This window comes from Streptopelia decaocto, assembly GCF_964273445.1.
Source record: "Streptopelia decaocto genome assembly, chromosome: 9".
NCBI lineage: Eukaryota > Metazoa > Chordata > Aves > Columbiformes > Columbidae > Streptopelia > Streptopelia decaocto.
Genome location: NC_138664.1, coordinates 6,423,423 through 6,442,926, shown reverse-complemented (window position 1 = coordinate 6,442,926; position 19,504 = coordinate 6,423,423). Strand labels below are relative to the sequence as shown.

General features: G+C 42.2%; 1 protein-coding gene across 6 annotated transcripts in view; it reads left to right on the top strand.

The window, feature by feature from the left end:
* Positions 1-19,504, top strand: part of AKAP13 (A-kinase anchoring protein 13) — a 215,089-nt gene that overhangs the window by 119,415 nt on the left and 76,170 nt on the right. For all 6 annotated transcript variants that reach the window (XM_082061426.1, XM_082061429.1, XM_082061428.1 and 3 more), the window contains one exon: positions 2,316-2,392. In XM_082061426.1, the coding sequence (XP_081917552.1) occupies positions 2,316-2,392 (77 nt within the window). The remainder of the gene's footprint in view (positions 1-2,315; positions 2,393-19,504) is intronic.

The following is a 19,504-nucleotide window of genomic DNA, read 5'->3' as shown; positions in this document are numbered from 1 at the left end:
CCCAAAGGAAGTGTAGGTCATGAGGCTGTTTCTCAGAAACGTGTGTGGTCGGAGAGTTTCATTGTCATGCTAATTTGTCAGAGATGTAATGGGCTGATAATTGCTGTTGCCCTTACTCCAAATCATTGAGCTTTCCAATTTTTTTTATTTATATATTGAAATTGCTCCCAAATATATACCTGGTTATCTCATTGCCTCTTCTTAGTTTCAGCCTACCCCCAAAACAGGGACCTCAAAGGGGTAATTGCTTTATCCAGACAGATATCTAGACAAAGATCACAACCTGGAAGGAAGATGATGAAGTTGGAAGATCCTACTTTAATAAGACGGCTCCTCATGCTATTAGCTTTGGACTCAGAACTGCATTACAGCAGAGTAATGGTTTCTTCAAGCACATTATTTGCAAGTCAGGCAGATATATGCTACTCATTAAAAAAGCAGACAGTTAGGATATGAAATCATACCACAGTAGACAGGCTGGGCGAGAAGAAATGGCATGTGTCTGTGCTGACAAAACACCTCTGAGTAGATGCAGTGTCTTGTCAGAAAGCCACCCCGGCAAGATTGTGTTGTATGGTTGGGGTTTGGCATCTTAACAACTACTGTAACCACTGCTCACTAGCTGCTCTTCTGGAAGAAGTATCCCAAGTGTGTGTCTTGTAGATCTCAGCATTTAAAGAAAACATTCATTTCCAGATAGAAGAATATCACCTTATTTTGAATTTTGCCGGTCTTCACCTCATTCTCCTCAATGGCATTTTCCCAGTGGAAAAGCACTTACTACAATTTCCTTTGTCTGGTAGAGCAGCAGGATGAACTGATAGCAGATGTCACTGATGATACCATACGTGTGATAAGGTGCTCTGTGCCTAGAGACCTCTGTGATTGCATTATAGTGCTTTTCATTTGGAATATGTTTCTTAATAGAAGTTTAGGAAGAAGTGGCAGAATGCAAAAATTGTCCGCTTGAATTTCATCCAGAGGATACGTGGCTTGGTCCTCCAGTTCTTAGCCAGCACGGAGTATGAATACACTGCTTGCTTCTCTCCTCCTCAGTGCACCAAAAATTTCTTCCTTGCGTGTTCCATCTTTGGATAAAGATTTCAGCCATCACGTCATTGCCACAACCCTGAGCAGATCTTGTCACAACCATGATCTCTGCTTTGACAGCAAATGGAACTCGGAGAAGTTTGTAGCTTTACCTCTGATTTCTGAGAGTCCACCCACGAACTCATCTAATTGAGACGAAATCACACCAGTTTGACTTAATGATGTTGGATAAGTTTATCAACAGAACATTGCAAAACCAGATAGTCCCAAAATCAAGGGTAGACTTTAATGCTAGTGGAAGACCATTGGTGGCTGTTGTTACAGCAGTTTCCCCATGAGGATGGGAGGCTCCTCTTGCTGAATCCCTGAGCGGGTAAACTCACTGCAAATGTACAGGGAAGGTGTTGTCATCCATCCAGTGTTTGTTTTTAGTAGAAATGAGGGAGGGACCAGGATTAGAGAGGGGTTTAGCCCTAACACAGCCGCTCTCCAGCTGGGTGGCTTTGGTCAAATCACTCCTCTAAACATATCATGTGTGTCACGAGAGTCATTAGCTTAGGGTTGAAAGAGTATCAGGACATTGACTTCATGCCAGGGAAAGGTAGACAGAAGGGAACCCCTGGGGAAGGGTGACTAATGAAAGCTTTGTCGGGCAGAGAAAGCAGCTGGGACATGATGATTGTAGCACTGAGGTGGTGACACCATCATGGGAGCATGAGGAAGGGGAAAATCAGCTGGGACTTTATAAACTGTGTAAAGAGTTTGCATTCCTAGTCCAGAGACCTAATCATTGTCCTTAAGGCAGTGCAAGTGGGCTTTATCTTCTGATTTTTTTTTTTCCAATGCTTAATATACCAGTGACAAGGCTGGTTTCTTGCTTTATCTTCTTGTTATGATAAGAAGAAAAACAGAAAAAAAAATGATTCTTTTAACTAGATGAACAGAAGCCAAGAAAACACATGGGCAAACACATGCAGCTGTGCTCAACTTCACCTAGAGCTTTTTAGGAGTTTCACCCTCTGCTTGCTGCTGTTTCATAGCTTCCTTCAATCCCAGACACGATAATTCTTAAAGCTAATAACAAGCAGCAAAGTCGGGAATGAAACCAGATGTTGCAAGTCAAATGGACTTGTTGAAGGGGTTTTGGGGTTGGGCTTTCTTTTTTTTCTCTTTTTTTGAGACTGGTTTGAATAAACAGAAAAATACCAGCAGCGCTGAAAGAAGTTTGTTTTAAAATTGCTTCTGCAAACCGTCTGTTTTCACAGGGAAGCTGGAAATGAAAACTGAAGACGAGGTGGATTTTCTGAAAGATCACAACGGGAGCACAACCCACGAAGAGGCGGTGAGTGCCACTTACACATCGTCACCTTGTCTTTTTCTGTGCTTTTTAAAGAAATGCTGCTGCGGCTGGCCACCTAACTGGCTGGTTTCCTTTCTGTAGCCTTTGCAAAGCCGAATGGCGTCTGTCACCGTGACGTTGCCTTAGTCCTTTAAAAATAGCATGGGCTTTTTGAGACTATGCTTTTTTCCTACCACTGGGTTAAGCCGTATTTATTTCTGTCAGTTGTTGACATAGAGGTTGACCCAGCAGGTTCGTTGTGAGGCAGGGTTGTACCAGGATTTGTGTATAATTTGACAAAAGCGATGCCCCATGTGCACGTGGGGTTGGCGATGCTGCGTGGTCCTGGCGAGCTGCTCCGTCCCCTCTCAGGCTTTGTCCCTCCAGGGAGTTTTTGGCAGGGGGGACCATGGCCAACTGGTGTTGGTGTGTGCACGGACTCCGAGGTCCAAAGGCATCGCTGGCTGTGAGTGTTAGTGCTTTGCTGGAAGAAAAATTAATAATAGTAAGACATACAAGGATCAAATGTGGAGGGAAATCCCATATTTCCTCGTAAAGGTGAAACAGTATAAAAATGTCATACCAGGGATCAGAAATCAGTTGGTATTGTTTTTTATTACTTGTGCTTTGCCATATTTAAGGACTGTCTATGATTAAAAAAAAAGTGAATATTAGGCTTGACAGGAACATAATTTTTGTTTAAATCTCCTTTAATACATATACTCCTCTATCAGGAGCTGGGTTTTTTAGTCTTACCTTTCTTAACTAGATTTGCATTTGCTCCTATATTATATATATATATTATTCTTCCTGAAAAGGCAAGTGATTTGCAAATGCTAAATTGCTCACAGCCTCTGTTGGTGCATGTTGCCATTGAGCAGCTGTGTTTGTTTGTTAGTGTACCATTATAAAGCTGTTAAAAAAGAAAATACTGCTGGGATGAGTTAATATTATAGGGTGGAGCACCAAAAAACTTTGCTCATCCCACAGTAAAACTCTTCAGGCAGCAGAACAGTCTTGCCAAAGCTTGTAATAAAATCAGGTTTATTTTGTTTTTAACAAGTTAAGGCTTAATTTCTGTAGCTGATTGCTTGGTGAGTTAACCACAGAGTAGAGCAAATAACTTTACAATCTAAAATTTGTGCTGCCTTGATAAGTAAGTCTTTTGTTACTACGATGCGTGAGCGTAAAGATTATGATGGTTTTTTTACCAACCCTTTATTGATAAAGGTAATTTTCATGACTAATAGTTAGGTATCTGGTAGTAAAGAAAGATACAATTAGAAAATGCAAATTAGGGCACTGCCTTTTCCTTTCAAACTGGCAAAAAAAAGAGAAACGTTTAATTTGTCTTTCATTTTGCATGTTTTACACACTTGTTTTTTTCTTTTTTTTTTTCTTTTCTTTCTTTTTTTTAACTTTTTTGGTGTGTATGCTTTCTTCTCTTCTCCTTCTCCCCCACCAGCCTGTCAAACACCTCTGTAGAAATCTGGCTTTTCTGGTGCAGGAATGGGAGTGCCAGGGGAATGGAAAGTTTGCTGCAGGACTGACAGGGTTTCCTGTTGCTAAGTTCAACAGAAACAACATAACAACTGCACTATATTAAGGTCGTTTAAAAAAAAAGTCAATGGAAGACTTATAAATAGAGCTTAATTCACGCGCGTAGGTTGGGTAGGGAGGTGGCCAGTGAAAGCCATCCCTAAAGTGTGCATCTCCTGTTCTGTTTTATTAATATTTAGTGCTGACTCTTTTGTAGGCAGAAGTCTTTCAGGTTCTCATTCCCTTCTCATTAGAGAGCCATTTTGTGGTTAGTAAAAGCAGTTTCCTTAACTTCTGGCAAATAAAAATGTTGTTGCTTGCACCTGATCGGGAGCTGCAGGTATTTAGCAGTCTCACCGGTGCTGTCAGTAGCTTTGGACCTTGGGAACTGCATTAACTCTTGTTTTACAGGTGAGAATTTTACACAATGTTACTTATAAACACGCAATGTAGAAAGCTGCTTTTATGCACAGACTGTCAAAAAGAAATGTTTTGGAGTCTAAAAAGTGCAACTTCTTGTATAGTATAATTGGGCTGAATAACAGTAAGCTTGAGTGCACTGGAAAGAGATGGGAGAAAATTCCTTCTTGTGAGTTGATTTCTGAAGGCAAATTTATCTGAATTTGTGATGCCAACAAGCATTCTCCAGTTTTACATGTGTAAGTTTGCACATGCTTTCCCTGTAGTTGCTTCAGAAGACTTTGCATGAGAGAGGCTCTTGTGCTTGTCATGGAAAAGCTGCAGCTGAAAAGTGTTTAGGAAAATAATGGTTTGTAGGCTTATAAGCACTGAAAAGAAAATAATGGAAAAATGCGTTTTCCAATTAAAATGGGGTTTTTAAGTGTCTTTTTCTTAAATCTCCAGAATATTTTCACAGGGGTTGCATTTGTTTAGCTACAGAAATTCTGTAACCAGAATTTCCCAAGCCCCTTTCCTGTTGGGCAGTGGGTGCTCATCTGGCTGGAGACTTGCCTGGTCCTTATCTTCCTGCTTTGTCTGGGGATCTGGAGTAGAGTTGGGGCAATAACTTGATCCGATCTATTAAAATTAGACTTTAGCATTTTTTGAATTGAATAACTTTAGATTCTTAACTCTGATGAGAACTCTGGTTTGGCTTCTGTGTACTGTGATATCAAAATAATTTAGAAATGGTGCCTGGTGACTCCAGCATTATGAAAGTCAAGTGACAGTTTGAAATGAACCATACCCTGATAACCTGCTCTTCTTGTGTTGATCCTAGAAATCAGTTATGATTCATTATTTGCTGAACCTTTGTCTTCATGTGGCAGGATGGATAAGGTCGCACTGCTGGGTTCATCTGACAGCTTTGGTTGTCTAAGCCTGTGACTGACAAATTGTAGCTGGCTGACCCCAGAAACAGAGTTCGCTGGGAAACAGCCTTCTCATTGTATTTATTAATTCCATTAGTTAGTTCCTATTAAATTTAATACATCCTACTTTTACTGGATGAATTAGTTTTTAATTAATGTCTGTATTTTCAGAGGCTGCAGCCTACCATATAAACATGGCATTTCGAAGTATCTTCATGCAGAATGAAACTTGAAAAATATTTGCGCTTTCATCTCTCCAGTGATCCAAGTGCTGCAGTAACGTATGATGTATCAGCAAGGTCACTTTCTGGGGCAAAACTTGCAATATTTTCAGTCATGATTTGGAAGATGGAAGTGTGTTTATAACGCTTTCAGATTACATCAGGTTGGGAGGGGTTGCAGGCACTTGAGAGAACAGGGTCAGGGTTCAATAGTGACCTTAAGAATTTGGAGAGCGCATGCAGATAAGAGATAAAAGCTCACACAGAGTGCTTCATTTGCAAGGAAGAAATAAAAATGCATGTTTACTAAGTGAGGTTTAAACTGGAGAGTGATGGGTAGAAAAAGGCTGAGGATTTTTAGTGGACCACAGATGAATCATCAGTGAGAGGACATTGTGAAAGGACAAATCTTGGTTCGGGTTGTATTGAAAGAGCGTCTTCCATAAGGTGCAGGAGGTGACTTGTGCATGGTACTTCCAAGGCATCATCGTTGCCATCGAATCCAGTTTTGGGTGCCCCGCTCCAAGGAGGACAGAGGCGTGCTGGGAAGGACACTGTTCAGAAGGAAAGGACACGAAGAGATTAAGAAACATGAGAAGAGTTTGAAAGAATTAAGTTTATTCAGTACAACAAAAAGAAAACTATTGTGCAATCTAGCAGGCTGCCAATGTGTAATAGTGGTTATTAAAGTCCCAGATTTCCATGGCAGTTTAATTTACTGATTTGCTAATTTGCCAGGATGATTTAGGCTGGATATTGAGAAAACATCCTGTTATCATCATGAAGCTGTTGCAAGACCACCTAGGGAGGCTAGGAAACCTCCTTCCCTGGGGGTTGCTACAGATAAGATAGATGATGCTCTGTTGGGGCAGAGCCCCAGGTCTGTTGTTGCTCATTGCGTTGGTTTGTAGGCCCCCGGGGTTTGTGCTTTGCCAAATAGGGAGGAGTGAGCAGCTTGGCCAGAGTCTGGCAGGGTGTGTGGAGGAAGGGGATGAGGACAGCAGGACCACAGGAGATAGAGGTAGGAAGATGGAATGGGCTGGACTGGGTGGAAAAGGGCTCGTGGGAATGAGATAAGTGTTGGGATGATCAATAGGTGTGAAATTTCCAGAGATTTGTCCTCCTCTTCATCATAATCTTCCTGGGAGTCAACAGATAAATGGAGAAAATTATGGCCAAGGTGTCCAGTGTCCTTTGGAGAAGAGCCTGGTGCCAGTGCTGGCTGTTGGTCAAGTCAAGTAGTAGAGAGCTTCATGGCTCAAAAATGCCGAACCTCGATGGTGACCCAAGGCAGAGGGTCATTATAGCTCTCCAAGGATGCATTTTGGTTTCTTTTCTTAGGAAATAACTTCTTTAACAAACTGCTCACGCTGAGGACATGCCAAAATTCAGGTTGCTTGTGTGCACTGAAGTCCATTTGCTCTGCGTGTTCATATGTACATACTGTGTGAAGGTGATTGTAGATCGCTGTTTTCCGAAGAGCCTGCAGAACGACGTGGGAAGCTTCCCAACAGCATGGGAAATTTAGAGCAAGCAGCTGAAGCGTTAGAAAAAAACAGAGCGGGGTCCAGCAGTGTAAAGCGCAGCCTTAACAATAGGCTGCATCCTCGCCCTGCCTCTTAAAAATCACTTCCGTAACTCTCTCTTTATAGATGTTGTCCTGTAACTAGAGTAAACATGGAAAAACCCAGCTAAAAAGGAGCCTGGCCTAAGCCTGGCATGACTGCCGGAGGGTGACATACTCATACCATTGGGTCAAGGCTTTGGGCTAGTCATCCGCCAGGCCCTTTCTCACACCCACCAGCATCCTGTGTCTGCCCCGGATGCTCAAAGCAGAGGTTCGAGAGGTCTAGGAGGAAATTGTGTCAGACTGTCAACCCCTGAATAAATTCTTCACCATGCAGAATAGCTCACCCTGGGTTTTGCCGTCTGTGCATCGCTGCGTGAGCGGTTGAGTCCACAGTACATGCTGTAGGGAGTTAGAATAAAAACAACAGGAAGAAAAGAAAAAGAAAAATTCAAACCAGGCTGAGATTGTTGTTTGGCCTTTACTGTTACTCATGCTTTGAAATCTGTAGCAGGAAGGCATTTGTACAACTACCATGGCAGGCTTTTTTGTCCTATGCTTAATTTCTCTGGGTGCTGCAGTTCCGATGCCTTTTTCTCCCAAACGCTGCTAATCCTCAGCTTGAGACAGATCGTTTCCAAGTTCAGTCACAGGATTCACGGATGTTAGCAAGGGAAGCAGGAACGTGCATGCTGAGCCAAATCCCCATCTCAGCACAAAGATGTCGCTCCCAGGTTTGGCTCGGGGCGAGTCTGCAGCAACACAGGGCTCCTGTGGCCACAGGGCTTGTGTCAGCCCTCACTGATCGCTAGACATGGTGAGTGACTTCTCCTCCCCTTCGAGGTCCCCTTCAGCTGCTACAGGCAACGTTTTTTTAGAGGTAAAGATTGCTGCGTGTAGCCCTGCTACTCTGTTTATTCTTCATTTCCTCTAATAAAACATCTGGCTCTGCCATCCTCCCAGCATCGGCTGCAAAGGAAGTTTATCCCTCGGATTTTCACGCTCATTTAAGAGCATCAAGAGCTACCTGCAATTTTATTTACCATCTGCAAATACTGTTACGTCAAAGGCAGAGCTACGTATGTGTTCCTGCCGCAGTCTTGAGAAGGATGCAGATTAAAAACAACTGTTTAATAATTACGAATCTTCCGTGATGCTTGCTATTGGCTTGCATCTGGCAAAGGGATTCAGTCATACAAATTATTTAACGTCAGTGCATTAATGAAGCTTTCTGAAACCCTTTTTAGTGTCAGCGTTCCATGATTTCACAAGTTTATAAAACACAGAAGTAAAGGATTTTCAATACAGAAAATCCTGGTTTTGGCATTCTCTTCCAGTTGTTCGATACATTTGTTTTTTATGCAGTCATGAAAGTATGACTCCATAAAATAATGGATGTATAAGACTGTTACTGTGGCAAAGGAATGCTGGCATTGAATATTGCACCTCGAGAAGGAAAATACTGTGCTGTTTTGAATGGTTCAATCTCCTGTGTCATATGGCTTCTTTTATTTGTGTTTGGAATCTCTTAAAGTTTTGTGGTGTAACTGTTGTATGGGAGACATGGTTACTGCACACTGAATTCCTGGTCTAAATATAGAGGAAATTAAGATGATAACATGGGAGACCAAATGTGGACTTTTTGATGGCGACTGTGTTATTATCAGAAATTTATACTTTGGTGTATCACGTCACTGGTCTTTTATCCTTCTGAAGGAAACTGTCTAGCTCCATTCGATATTTTGGAAGCTGAAGCTGGCCCCTACGAAGTAGAGTGGCCAGCATTGATGGGTTTTTCTGGTAGACATGTTTTTTTGCAGTTAATCAGTAGTTACGCTGCCTTAGAGGAACACCTCATTAATACGAGAAATAGGTTTTTAATTATGTTACCATACATTTGTTCTGGGGTTTTGTGAGAAGTCATTGCTATTCTACACTAACTGCTATCCTACACGTAGGTTTTTGTTAGTATAGTTTTTCAGGGTTTGGGAAGGCTTTTTGGGACGTTTTGTGCCAAATCCAGGAAGTCTCCTGAAAGGTGAACCACAGGGAGAAGTGACACGTGGGGGGACAAAGCCCCTGGGTACCACTGGGTCATGTCTGCAGCAGCAGCTGCTGGTGGGCACCGTGGTTCCTCCTCTGCCTGGGAGGTTGTGCTGTGAACCAGGCTCAAAAGTGAGTTGAGACAGGGGCAAAGCTTTTGTGCTGAGTCCAGAGCAATGTACCATTTGGAGAGCTTTGGACTATAACTATATGTATGGGGAACAGCTTTCTTCCCACTTTTTACTCTGATGGAAGAGCCATAAATGAGATGCAGCATTTAGAAAGTGAGGTTAAACAGATTGAAACTGTAGGAATAACAATTAAAACTTTGAAGTGTAAAAATAGTTATTTGAGTAATTTACTGTAGGAAGGAGTTAGCTCTGCACTGCTTCAAGTGTTCCCATCAAGACTGGATGTCCTATGAGCAATACATTGCAGCTCTAAATAAAATCCCAAACCAGTGCTAGAACTGCTGTGGGGTTACATTGCCTGGCCTGTTGTATGGACTGGTGTTGTCATCATACCTCTTGTCTTTAAGATCCGTGTTAGAAGGTGAAACCTAGCCGTGCAGTCTGAGAGTGCTCAGATGGGGACATTATTTGGGTGATGAGCTGGACTCTTGGCTGCTGATAAAGAATTATGGGCTCCAGCAGTATCCAGGCATGGCATTTCTGATTTACCTTCCAGAAAAGGATGAAAAGAATGGTGTAATATGAAAAAGGTAAAGGACAAAGGAGAGTTGTATGTAGAGCTAGAGTAGAAATTAGGAAGATCAAACTGCTGTTAAAACATCAGATAGACTTGTATTAGTCATCAGTCACACTGAAGAAGAGGTGATGTCTTCAAATGCAGATCCTGTAAAAACCATGGACAGTAGTGACTTTTTGTTGGGACCCCAGGGCAGGTAGGTGTAAGGGATAAGAAGAGAGTTTCTTCTCACTGCCGCTTTTCCTTCCATCGCCAGCTTGTTGATTTTACTCCTGTGATCTGTGTTTTGGACTTCTGCTTTGGAATAATCCCAACACGGAGGCTGTAACAAGAATGTGACAGAGTTTTGCAATGGCTTAGTAGAATATTCTTGATCAGCTATATTGGAATTAGGAAATGGGAGAAAATTCTGTACCAGGCTTTCTTTTGCACTTTGTTTCTTACAGCTAACAAGGTTCTTCTCCTTCCACTTTCTCTTTCTGCTTCACTTATGCATTAAATTTGTGCCTGTATAAGCAGGCATTTAATGTAGCTAACTTTTTTATTTTCTCCTAAGAAGTGGGGTGCTGCTGCTCCCTCCCTTCTTGCTTATTGCATTTATAATCTTGGTGTCAGCAATGTACTTGGCTACAATGAAGGCAGTAGCTGTGCCTAAGAACCTAGTCCAAAAGACACAGCAAATATTTCTGGGTTATCTCGTTTGCTTTCTCTTCTGTTTGTGTAGCTCAAGTCAGAGGAATTGTTGCTAGCCTGTGTTTAACTGGAGTTACACTGCTCTCCTTTCAGATCTGCAGATGGACCAATGCTTGGCTTATGATTTTCTCAGCCTAGTTAAATAATGCCTCTCCCTAAAGACTTTGCCTTGATGTATATACCCTGATAGCATTACAGGCATGATAATAGTAGTTTCATGTTATTTGGGGGCATATTCTTACCTGTGGGAAGTACAGCATCTTTATCAAATACCATGTGCCTCCCTGTCCTGAAGCGTTTCCAACGTCTCTACTGCAAACACTAATACTGTATTTGCAGGTACCATGGCGCTGGGTCTGCCTGTCTCATTTACCAGCTGAATATGTTCTCCCTTCTTATACATTGTCCTTCCAGCTGATGAGATAAGAGGCAGGAACGTGAAGCCTCACCCTTGCAAACTCATTAGTCTGAGCCCTGGTACTGAGTCTGCTTAACATCAAGTGACTTGTTTTTCTTCTGTCTGAGGCTGTGCTTACCTCCATAAATCACCAGAAGATCATAATCCTGACTTGCTTGACACTGAACTTTTGCTTGGTTTCTTAACACAGCTGGGCACATTAAATGCCTGAAAGTGGTTGGGAGGGATGTTATTTCCAAAATACGCATTTTTCAAAGGCTGGAGGTGCGGTTCTGTGAAACATTGGTTTCGCTCTGAGACTTTGTGCTTGAGAATGTAGAAATCTCTGATGCCCCTCCAAAATTCTTTACTGCAGATCACATTGATTCTTATCAAAGGCATGGACAGGAGTGAGCTGTTAGAGTCTGCTGAGATTAAAGAAGTGCTCTTTGTGTTTTGTTCCACTATTATTTTTATTTTTAACTCGCAAGGTGAGGAAATGCGTACTTACCCGCTTGCCCAGGAGGAGGTGGACAAGTCTTAGTTTCAAATGCTTGCACCTAATGGGTAAAAAAAGTCAGTAATATATATTTTTGAGCCTTTTAAAAGAGAAAGAGGCTTGCTTACACCTTTTCCAAATATTCCCACTTGCAGATGCCTGAAGAGAGGCATTGACTGTAGAGGCTGGGGTCCCGCGGTGTTAAAAAGAGAAGCGGGGCAAGAGTCTTTTGCTCCCTGCTGCATCGGCCGAAACAGTTTTAGGGCATTTTGCAAATTCTGGTTTTAATTGCATTTTGGGGAGACATAGAAACCTCTAAAGGCTTTTTTGTTCATAGCTGAGAATTTGGGGGACAGCATTTGATTTGCCTGTCAAGACTTGTTTATAACTTGTTTTCTGTCTTTGGGGAAGCTGAGGTTTACTTTGTATGTTGTAACCGATGCAAAAGGCACCCAGAAGAGTATAGATGGATCCTCTGCCTTTGTTTCTGCCTTCGTTATAAATCTAAATGTATAGACTAAATAAATAACTTTCTGGGCTTAAAATCCTTACAGTACACCAGACAACAAAAATTTCTGTCTTGGAGTAGTTCCTAGAATTCTTTAATGCTGAAAAATCTCCTCTGCTTGCGAACCTGGGGCTCACCCTCCTTGAGATAAGTGGTTTCTGTCTAAACTGGCTTTTCTTGCCGCTGTCCTTTCAGGCAGGGGTTGGCACAAGTCAGTCAACACCAGCGGTGACACTAGAAGTGCATGGCAGGGAAATAAGTTTTGAAGTTAAGACTACACAAATACCCTCTGTTAAAAAGAGAAATAGGAAGAAATGTCTGTGCTCAGAGTATTGCTTTTCTCTGGCTCTTGACAATTTAAATGTACGCTGAAACATGATTTTGTGAGATCTTCAAAAGTTTTGTGAGTTGTTTTCTTCTCTTTCAAGAAAGCAGAATTCATATAGAGACATATTTTTCAAGCAGCAGCTGAATTAAATATTTTAAAATAGAATATTTTGGTTTCTTTTTTGTTTTTTTTTTTTTTTTAGTTAAGCATTAGTCTCCCACAAAAAGTACATTCTGTTTTAATGCATGTCATCTTATGAGCAGTGTATGTTCCCTATCTGGTTAGTGGTGCTGTCTGGAGCGTCGAATACCTTTTGGCAGGTTGGCTCTTAAAATACATTGTGTGTTATATTTCAGGGGGAGGTCGGCAGATGTCTGGATCCTGGCAATGAAATAACTGGAGCGGGGAGGCAAGACGAACCTGGGGTTCATTGTGGAGCACTGTAGGAACTGGAAAGGGGAGCCAGGGAGATGGGTAGCGGAGCGGGCTGCGGGTGGAGGGTTTAGCCTCTTTGTGCGGGGCCGAAAGCATCTACATCAGGGGATATTTTAAAGCAGTATTTAGGTGAATAAGTGAGATAAAATAGGTGTGCCCATTTGGGAGCTGTGTTTCCTTTATTTCTTGTCTGAGGCTGGTGAGCAAGACCAGACTTGGGGGACATTCGGACTTTTTTCCCCCAGACTCGCAGGGCAGGGGAGGGATCAGGACACTTGACGGCAGCCGCTGAAGGGAGACCGAAGTCAGGAAAGGAGCCCAGCTAATATTTTCTTCAAGTCTTACTGACTGACCTAGCCAAAAAAAAGCATAAAATAACAACACCTGTTGAAAAAGTCTCAATTTTCTACCTGTACCAACAGATGTTTCCATAAGTCATTGATTTTTAGGTTGTCGCAGCTTAAATACAGTACAATTCTGAAAAGGGTCAAAAGGGTAAAATATATTTAGGAGAGGTTTTTCTATTTAGGAGAACTTTATAAGCTGTCAGTGAAGCCATAAACAAAGTTGCACCAAAGAACATAGTGGCTTTTACTATAAATCGTGTCTTTTTGCTTGTTACTGGCTGCTTGGGTTAACAAAGAAAATATTTTTCTTTCAATAGCTTTCAGATCTTTTGCTGGGTGTTTTTTCTTATGCGTCTGCATTAAATAAGCCCTTTTAACAAAACCTGATCCTCTTATAAACATGGAATAATGACAGTATCCCACATATGGGTTTCATTAATTTTTGCATGTTTTGAAGTTGCCGTTTTTTCTCCGAAAGGCAAACTTCAGAAACAGCAGAGACTAATGCTACATAAATGACGAGCTGAGCAGTCAGCAATTCAAACTTGGGATAGTTAAGTTATTTAACCGTTGCATGATGAAAAGGATACTTTTTGTCTGTACAGAACGATGCTGCATAATCTGTACTCCTCCCAGTTGCTGTTACTGGTTTGCTTTGATTGAACTGGCATCAGTTCTGCTGATTATCTGTGAGCTTTCTTGCTCCTGAGTCTTGTAAATGTTTTGGATTTTAGCCTCGAGAGAGGGCTCCACAACATTTCTCCTTTTCTTCCTAAGAAAACAAAACCAACCCTTTCCTTGTAGTAACTAGCGAGAAATTTCAGATGGTGCATTTTCCTTATCTGCAGCATGGTGACCTTTGCAGCTCCTGGCATAGCCTGAATTGACAGGGTAATAAACGCTGCTTTTTGATATTTTTGGCCACAGTTATCATTGTCGATTGGCTCAAATTTGTTTATCTATTGATTAAAGCTGTTAAATGTATGGAAGAGCAGCAGCTGTGACAGGCTGTGAATGGGAGAGGAGCACAAAAACCCGGCAACTAAAGTTTTCCTAAAACACCTGTATTGACGTGACATTCCCAGTGCTGCAGGGACATTCCCTACTTCTAACTGAGTGGAGAGGAATAGAAACAAGGTTTGGATCCATTACTCCAGTTAGGAATTATCCCTGCAACAACAAATGTTACTGTAAAGGCATCTTTCAAAAGCTGGTAGAGGAGATGTAGCATATGTTAGTTTATAACCTTGGAAATAAATATTATTTTTCTGGAGCAGTGTTAACAGTTGAGAAAATTCATTTTTTCCAAAATTAGACTAAAGGAGGGAACATATTTAGCGTATATTGCTATAGCAGTTCTAAATGATGGCTTTGTGGATTCAGTGAATCCTTACCCTCATGTATACCTTTAGACCAGAGGGATAGAAGTGGGGTAAAAATTGGTAAAAGCAGGTTTCTTCCGTAGGATCAACATTCTTTCCTGGGCTCTTGAGCTGTAAAGAGATGTTTGTTTAATATTCTTTACAGCAGACTACCAGGGAAACGGATAAAACAGTGAGCAAATGAATACTCATGTGGTCCTACAGCAGACCTCCCAGGCAGGAGCTGGAATCCAAATGCCTCCTCTCAAAGTTTGCATTGGATTTTATTTCAAGTTTCCAAATGCATGTAGCGAGGGCATGAAAATATTGGTTGGATGTGAGTGTAGGTAGGAGGGTGAGCTGGAGTGTCTGTTATTGCTGGGGAGAGGGGGGCTTGGCTGCACTCAGAGCATCTCAGTTACCGGTCGGGTCTGAGATCCTCCTCCCCGCAAAGCAAACACAACAATTGGAAGGTCAAAACAAATACCACAGTGTCTTCAATCCCCTGCCGTCATTAACAGTCAAACAAAAAATTGTCCTGGAAATATGATGGGTGCCTTTGTACAGTGCTCTGCGTTCCCACCACTCCCCCTCCCAGATTTTCAGGTTACAAGATGAAAGAAGAAATAACTTTTTCCCTTTGGACAGAGTGCCTGGCCAGGACAATACATGGATCGTGTGGGCTTCCCAAGGGCTGAGTCCTAGGGACTTCAATTAAAAGAGGAAAGAGAAAAAAAAAGAGGAGGGAAGCTGAATCATTTTTTGGCATGATTTATTCATTTGAATGACCCTGCTCTGTTTTTCAGTTACGTTACAGTGCCTTAAACTGCAGGCATGAAAGAATGGTAAAAGTTGAATAATTTCCTCAGCTCAAGATGTGTCATTTTTATATTGTCTATTAATTTTACTCACTGATGCCGTACGTCATTTTTGTTGGGCTTTATCCACCAATTCATCTATGTAATCTGCTATCCTGTCTCTGTTTTTAGCTGAATACATCAGTTCTTTAGATAGAAGCATCCACCAGGCGTATCCTGGAACCGATGCATTAGTATGGCAAGGCATTGTGGAGCGGGTCAGGCGATACCTGTTTGCTCCTGTGCCGTCCCTACAGCAACAGATATCATGCCATTATTTTGGAAGACACTGCGATGTTTCCTGAACTCCGCAAATGTGAGATAGTTTTTGTGCAGGAAAACAGACTAATTCTAATTTTTAACGTCATACCTTGAACTGTAAGGTTTTACTATTTCTGGAGTTTGTTATTATGGGATAATGGAATATATGTTTTTATTTGTATAAGTCAATACTTTCTTATATCCTATATCCATCCCAGTGATGTCAGAAGATGCTTTTTTATTATGCATGGTATAAAAATGAATAATTCCTTTGAGTTTAGCATTTGTGCATAGATAATGAAACATCCCCTTCTTGCATTTGAGACAGTGATGATCTCCTTAACTCCTCTGTAGGACAAGTTACTAGACATTGCTTGTTTGGGCAGGCTTCAAATATTTGCTGGATAGCCTGCAAAAACCAATTTCAAGTGGCTTGCATGATGTTTACAACGGTTTGAAAACTCCTATAAATACAGTTCAATATTTAAAATACTTTTATTTATATAATTATCTTTCCAGATCCCAGAATTTATAATATTGGGTTTAGAGTAGGAGGGTTTGAATCGTCATAATTAGCAAAGATTTTTGCTGATTGTGTGCGTGTAAAATTCACATGTTCATGACCAGCAATTGAAAAACATGAAGGGAAATTTAAGCTCACGTGACCAGCTTTAGTGCTGCGTGAGGTCGAAGAAATGAACATCATTTTTGACAACTCCCTTCAGCAGCAGCTTCAGGCTGGGCTGAGCCAGCGGTGAAACCAAAGCAATATGTCTTATCCAGATGTGTAGGTTGAAAATTGTGTTATTCTTTACAAAAGACCCCATTATTTTTGCATTTTACCCAGTCTGTAGATCATTAGGCCCCGTGCCCTGGTGGGAAGTGCCTGAGCACTGGAGCATCCCCAAGGATGCAGGGGATGTGCAGTGTGTGTTGCTTCTGCAGGTCATAGCTCAGATGCTCCTTGTAGCCTTTTTTGGGGAGTGTTCCTGCTTTATCCACTCATGACTTCCCCTCCTCGTTTTTACGATTCTGGAATTCACAGAGCAAAACAACATGTCCAGTGTTTGACAGCAAGAACTATTTCTCTCAACTCCCATAACATGCTAAATAAATATCTGCATTGTGGTCCAAGATCCCACAGCACTTCAGCCAGCCAAGCGTCTCGATTTGCGGTTATTTTTGGTAAAGGCAGAACTAGATGTTGCGAACTGATGTAAAGTCAGCTGAGGGGTTGCTAATCTCTTGCGTGGGATGTGTTTCTCCTGTAGCCATTTGGGAGCAGTAGGATGGGCAGTTGACTTCCTCTGGAAGGATGTTCAGGCCTGGTCCATGGCAGAGCAGACCCTCAGCATTTTTCTGAAGGTTATTTGGACAATAGAAATTCCTGAGACATGTACACCGGGTCTCTGAGAAATATTAGAAAAGGGAAGGTCAGGAAATGGCTGAAGATCTTTCAAGGTGTTTTTGTATTTTCTCAAAACACACACTCCATATATCCGTATGTCTTGACAGCTTTCTAAGCCCTCTTCATTCCTCCTTCATGGTTCTTCAGCTGTTTATTAGATGCTTATGTCTTTGATGCTTATGTCAAATGCAGGCTGCAGCTGTATGGTGGTTTGTTTGGATGTAAAATTCAGCTTGGTTGTGTTGTCCCAAAGCACAGTATTGCTTGGCGAGGAAATGTCTCTCTCCAGGCTTTTGTATGAAGATCTGAATTATTTAAATAGGGGAAGTTTTAAGAGAGTGGGGGTTGCCCAAGCTGTGTTGATACTGTGGACGATTTGTCCCAAGGATTAAGTTGAGCTGGTGAATACTGAGGTGTTTTAGGGCCAGGATTGTGAAGGTTTATTGCCTGCATTGCTGTCTTTCCCCCTTAGAGCAGCATGGTGCCTGCCATGAACAGGATCCTTGTGATGTCTGATCATGGGGGACTGTCCGTGTCCTGCTCCCTGACTCCACTTCTTTCCCTGCCCTACCTCATAGAGGACTCTAAAATCACAGCCAGCCTTTTGGGGCTACCCCTTGAAGAGGATGCTGCTTGGTGGGACACCAGTGAGTCTTCCCATGTGCAGAGAGATGTGACCCTGGACCAAAGTGCCACCGCAGGGATGCGGACAGACAGACAGGGTGGGAACGGCTCAGTCACAAACCTCTCAGCCTTGCAATGCTCCTGCAAAAATGAGAAATGCATTATCTAATGTCCAGGGCTCTTTACCAAGGTCTGCGACGTGAGTGCTCACCCACGTTCAGTGACTGCCTGGTCATCTTCAAAATCCGCATTCGAGCATCTGTCTCGGTCCTTGTGTGGGTGCTGACCGGCCTCCGGCAGACACGGTGGATGTGCGCTCCCTTCCAGATTGGATACACTCCTCTTACAGGCTTTGCAGTATTAGAGTGCAGATTTCCTTTGCCTTATTTAGTTTGAGAAAAAAAGGGGTTTGTTTTGTCTATCCTTGCAAGTGCCAGAAACATAAAATTTTGAAAACCCTTTCCAAAAAGCTGATTTCTTTACTTAAAAGAGCAATTGAAAAAGTAATTCTTCTCTCTTATTGTCTGATGAATTTATTATCTCCTGTGTTTAGTGCCCAAAAGTGGGTTTTGACTTGCTTAAGACAGGGAGAAGTTTTTCCTTTCGTCTACTGCTCCATTAGTTCCTATCAGAGCCACAGTTGAAAAAGTTAATATGCCTGAGTATTTCTGCAGATTGCATCATTTTCAGTGTTTCATAACGATATGGCAAAAGTAATTTGAAACAGATAACAATAGTGCAGTCTGTTTCGGAATAACCATGATTTCCTTGTCATTAAGAGGTCTGTTAGCGGGTAGAAGAGGAGGAGTTTTATCTGGATGAGTTACAGATCATATGGTGCAATCGGGCGCCTTTCCCCCCCACTTCTTTTCCTTCCCTTGAAATCCGCAGCGCTGGACTTTGGTTTGGATATGAAACGATTGGATCGTTTCAAACTCCTGTCTGCACAAAGCGGCTCAGTGCTTCCAGATGTTTTCAATAAGGAGCCCAGAACTGTCGCATCAGCAGCCGGTGGCCTGGGCTGCTGCTCGCGTCTCCACTCCATTTTGAGCAATGTGCAGGAGAAGAAAAAAAAGAGAATTATTTACTAGTTGGAGAAGGGTTTTTTTTCATTTAATCTTTATCCTCTGATTGTCTGGTGCATCATGTTTCTGAGCATGAATACTATATACTGTGTAAACATGTGTCTGGCATTTGAGATACTCGGTTAAATAGGTGGACAAAAGCGACTGAAAACCTTTGTTCAGCTTTGTCCGGGCTGAGTCTGTCTTGTGCGTCTGCTCGGCGTGCCTGTGTGTATATAAGGCTGTGTGCAAGGCAAGATTTCCAGCCTGAAACAATGCAGCAAAAGCCCCACCTAATGTGGGAAGAGAGTGATGGTCTCCCAAGGGGGGAGTGTGTCTGGCACATTATCTTCTATTTGTTTATAATACTTTTCTCCTCCCCCTTCAACAGTAAAGTCTGGAAATGAAGATGAGATGGACTTTGGGTGTCTGGAGTCGTCACTGGCCTCCTGATCTTGGCTGTGAGTCAGGAACATAACCACAGGAAAACTCTTGGAACAAATGAGGGATTTGGAAGCTTAAGTTTGAAAAGAAAAAGAGAAGGGAGAGAGGGGGATATTTTTTTGTTGGCTTATTTGTTTGTGTGGATTATTTTCCTCTGTGGATGAAGGTGTGTAGAGGTGTCCCAAGGGATGGGTTGGCGTTCTTTACTAAACCAAGGCACGCAATTGTGGAAGATGGCAGGTCATCATCTCAGTTCACAGACAGGGCATGGATGTGTACTGAGTCCTGGGACATGTCCTCTGCCCCATCATCCTGCCTGGTGCTGGCCGGCTCTCGCCACCTACCTGCACCCTCCACCTGAAGTTTCTGTTCCCTCCTGCCCCACGAAGGGGCACTTGTGGGTTACTTGTGGCTTTTGGCCATACCAGTGTTATTGTGCACAGCTCAGACAAATTTGCCTCTTACTTTAACTTCCCGATA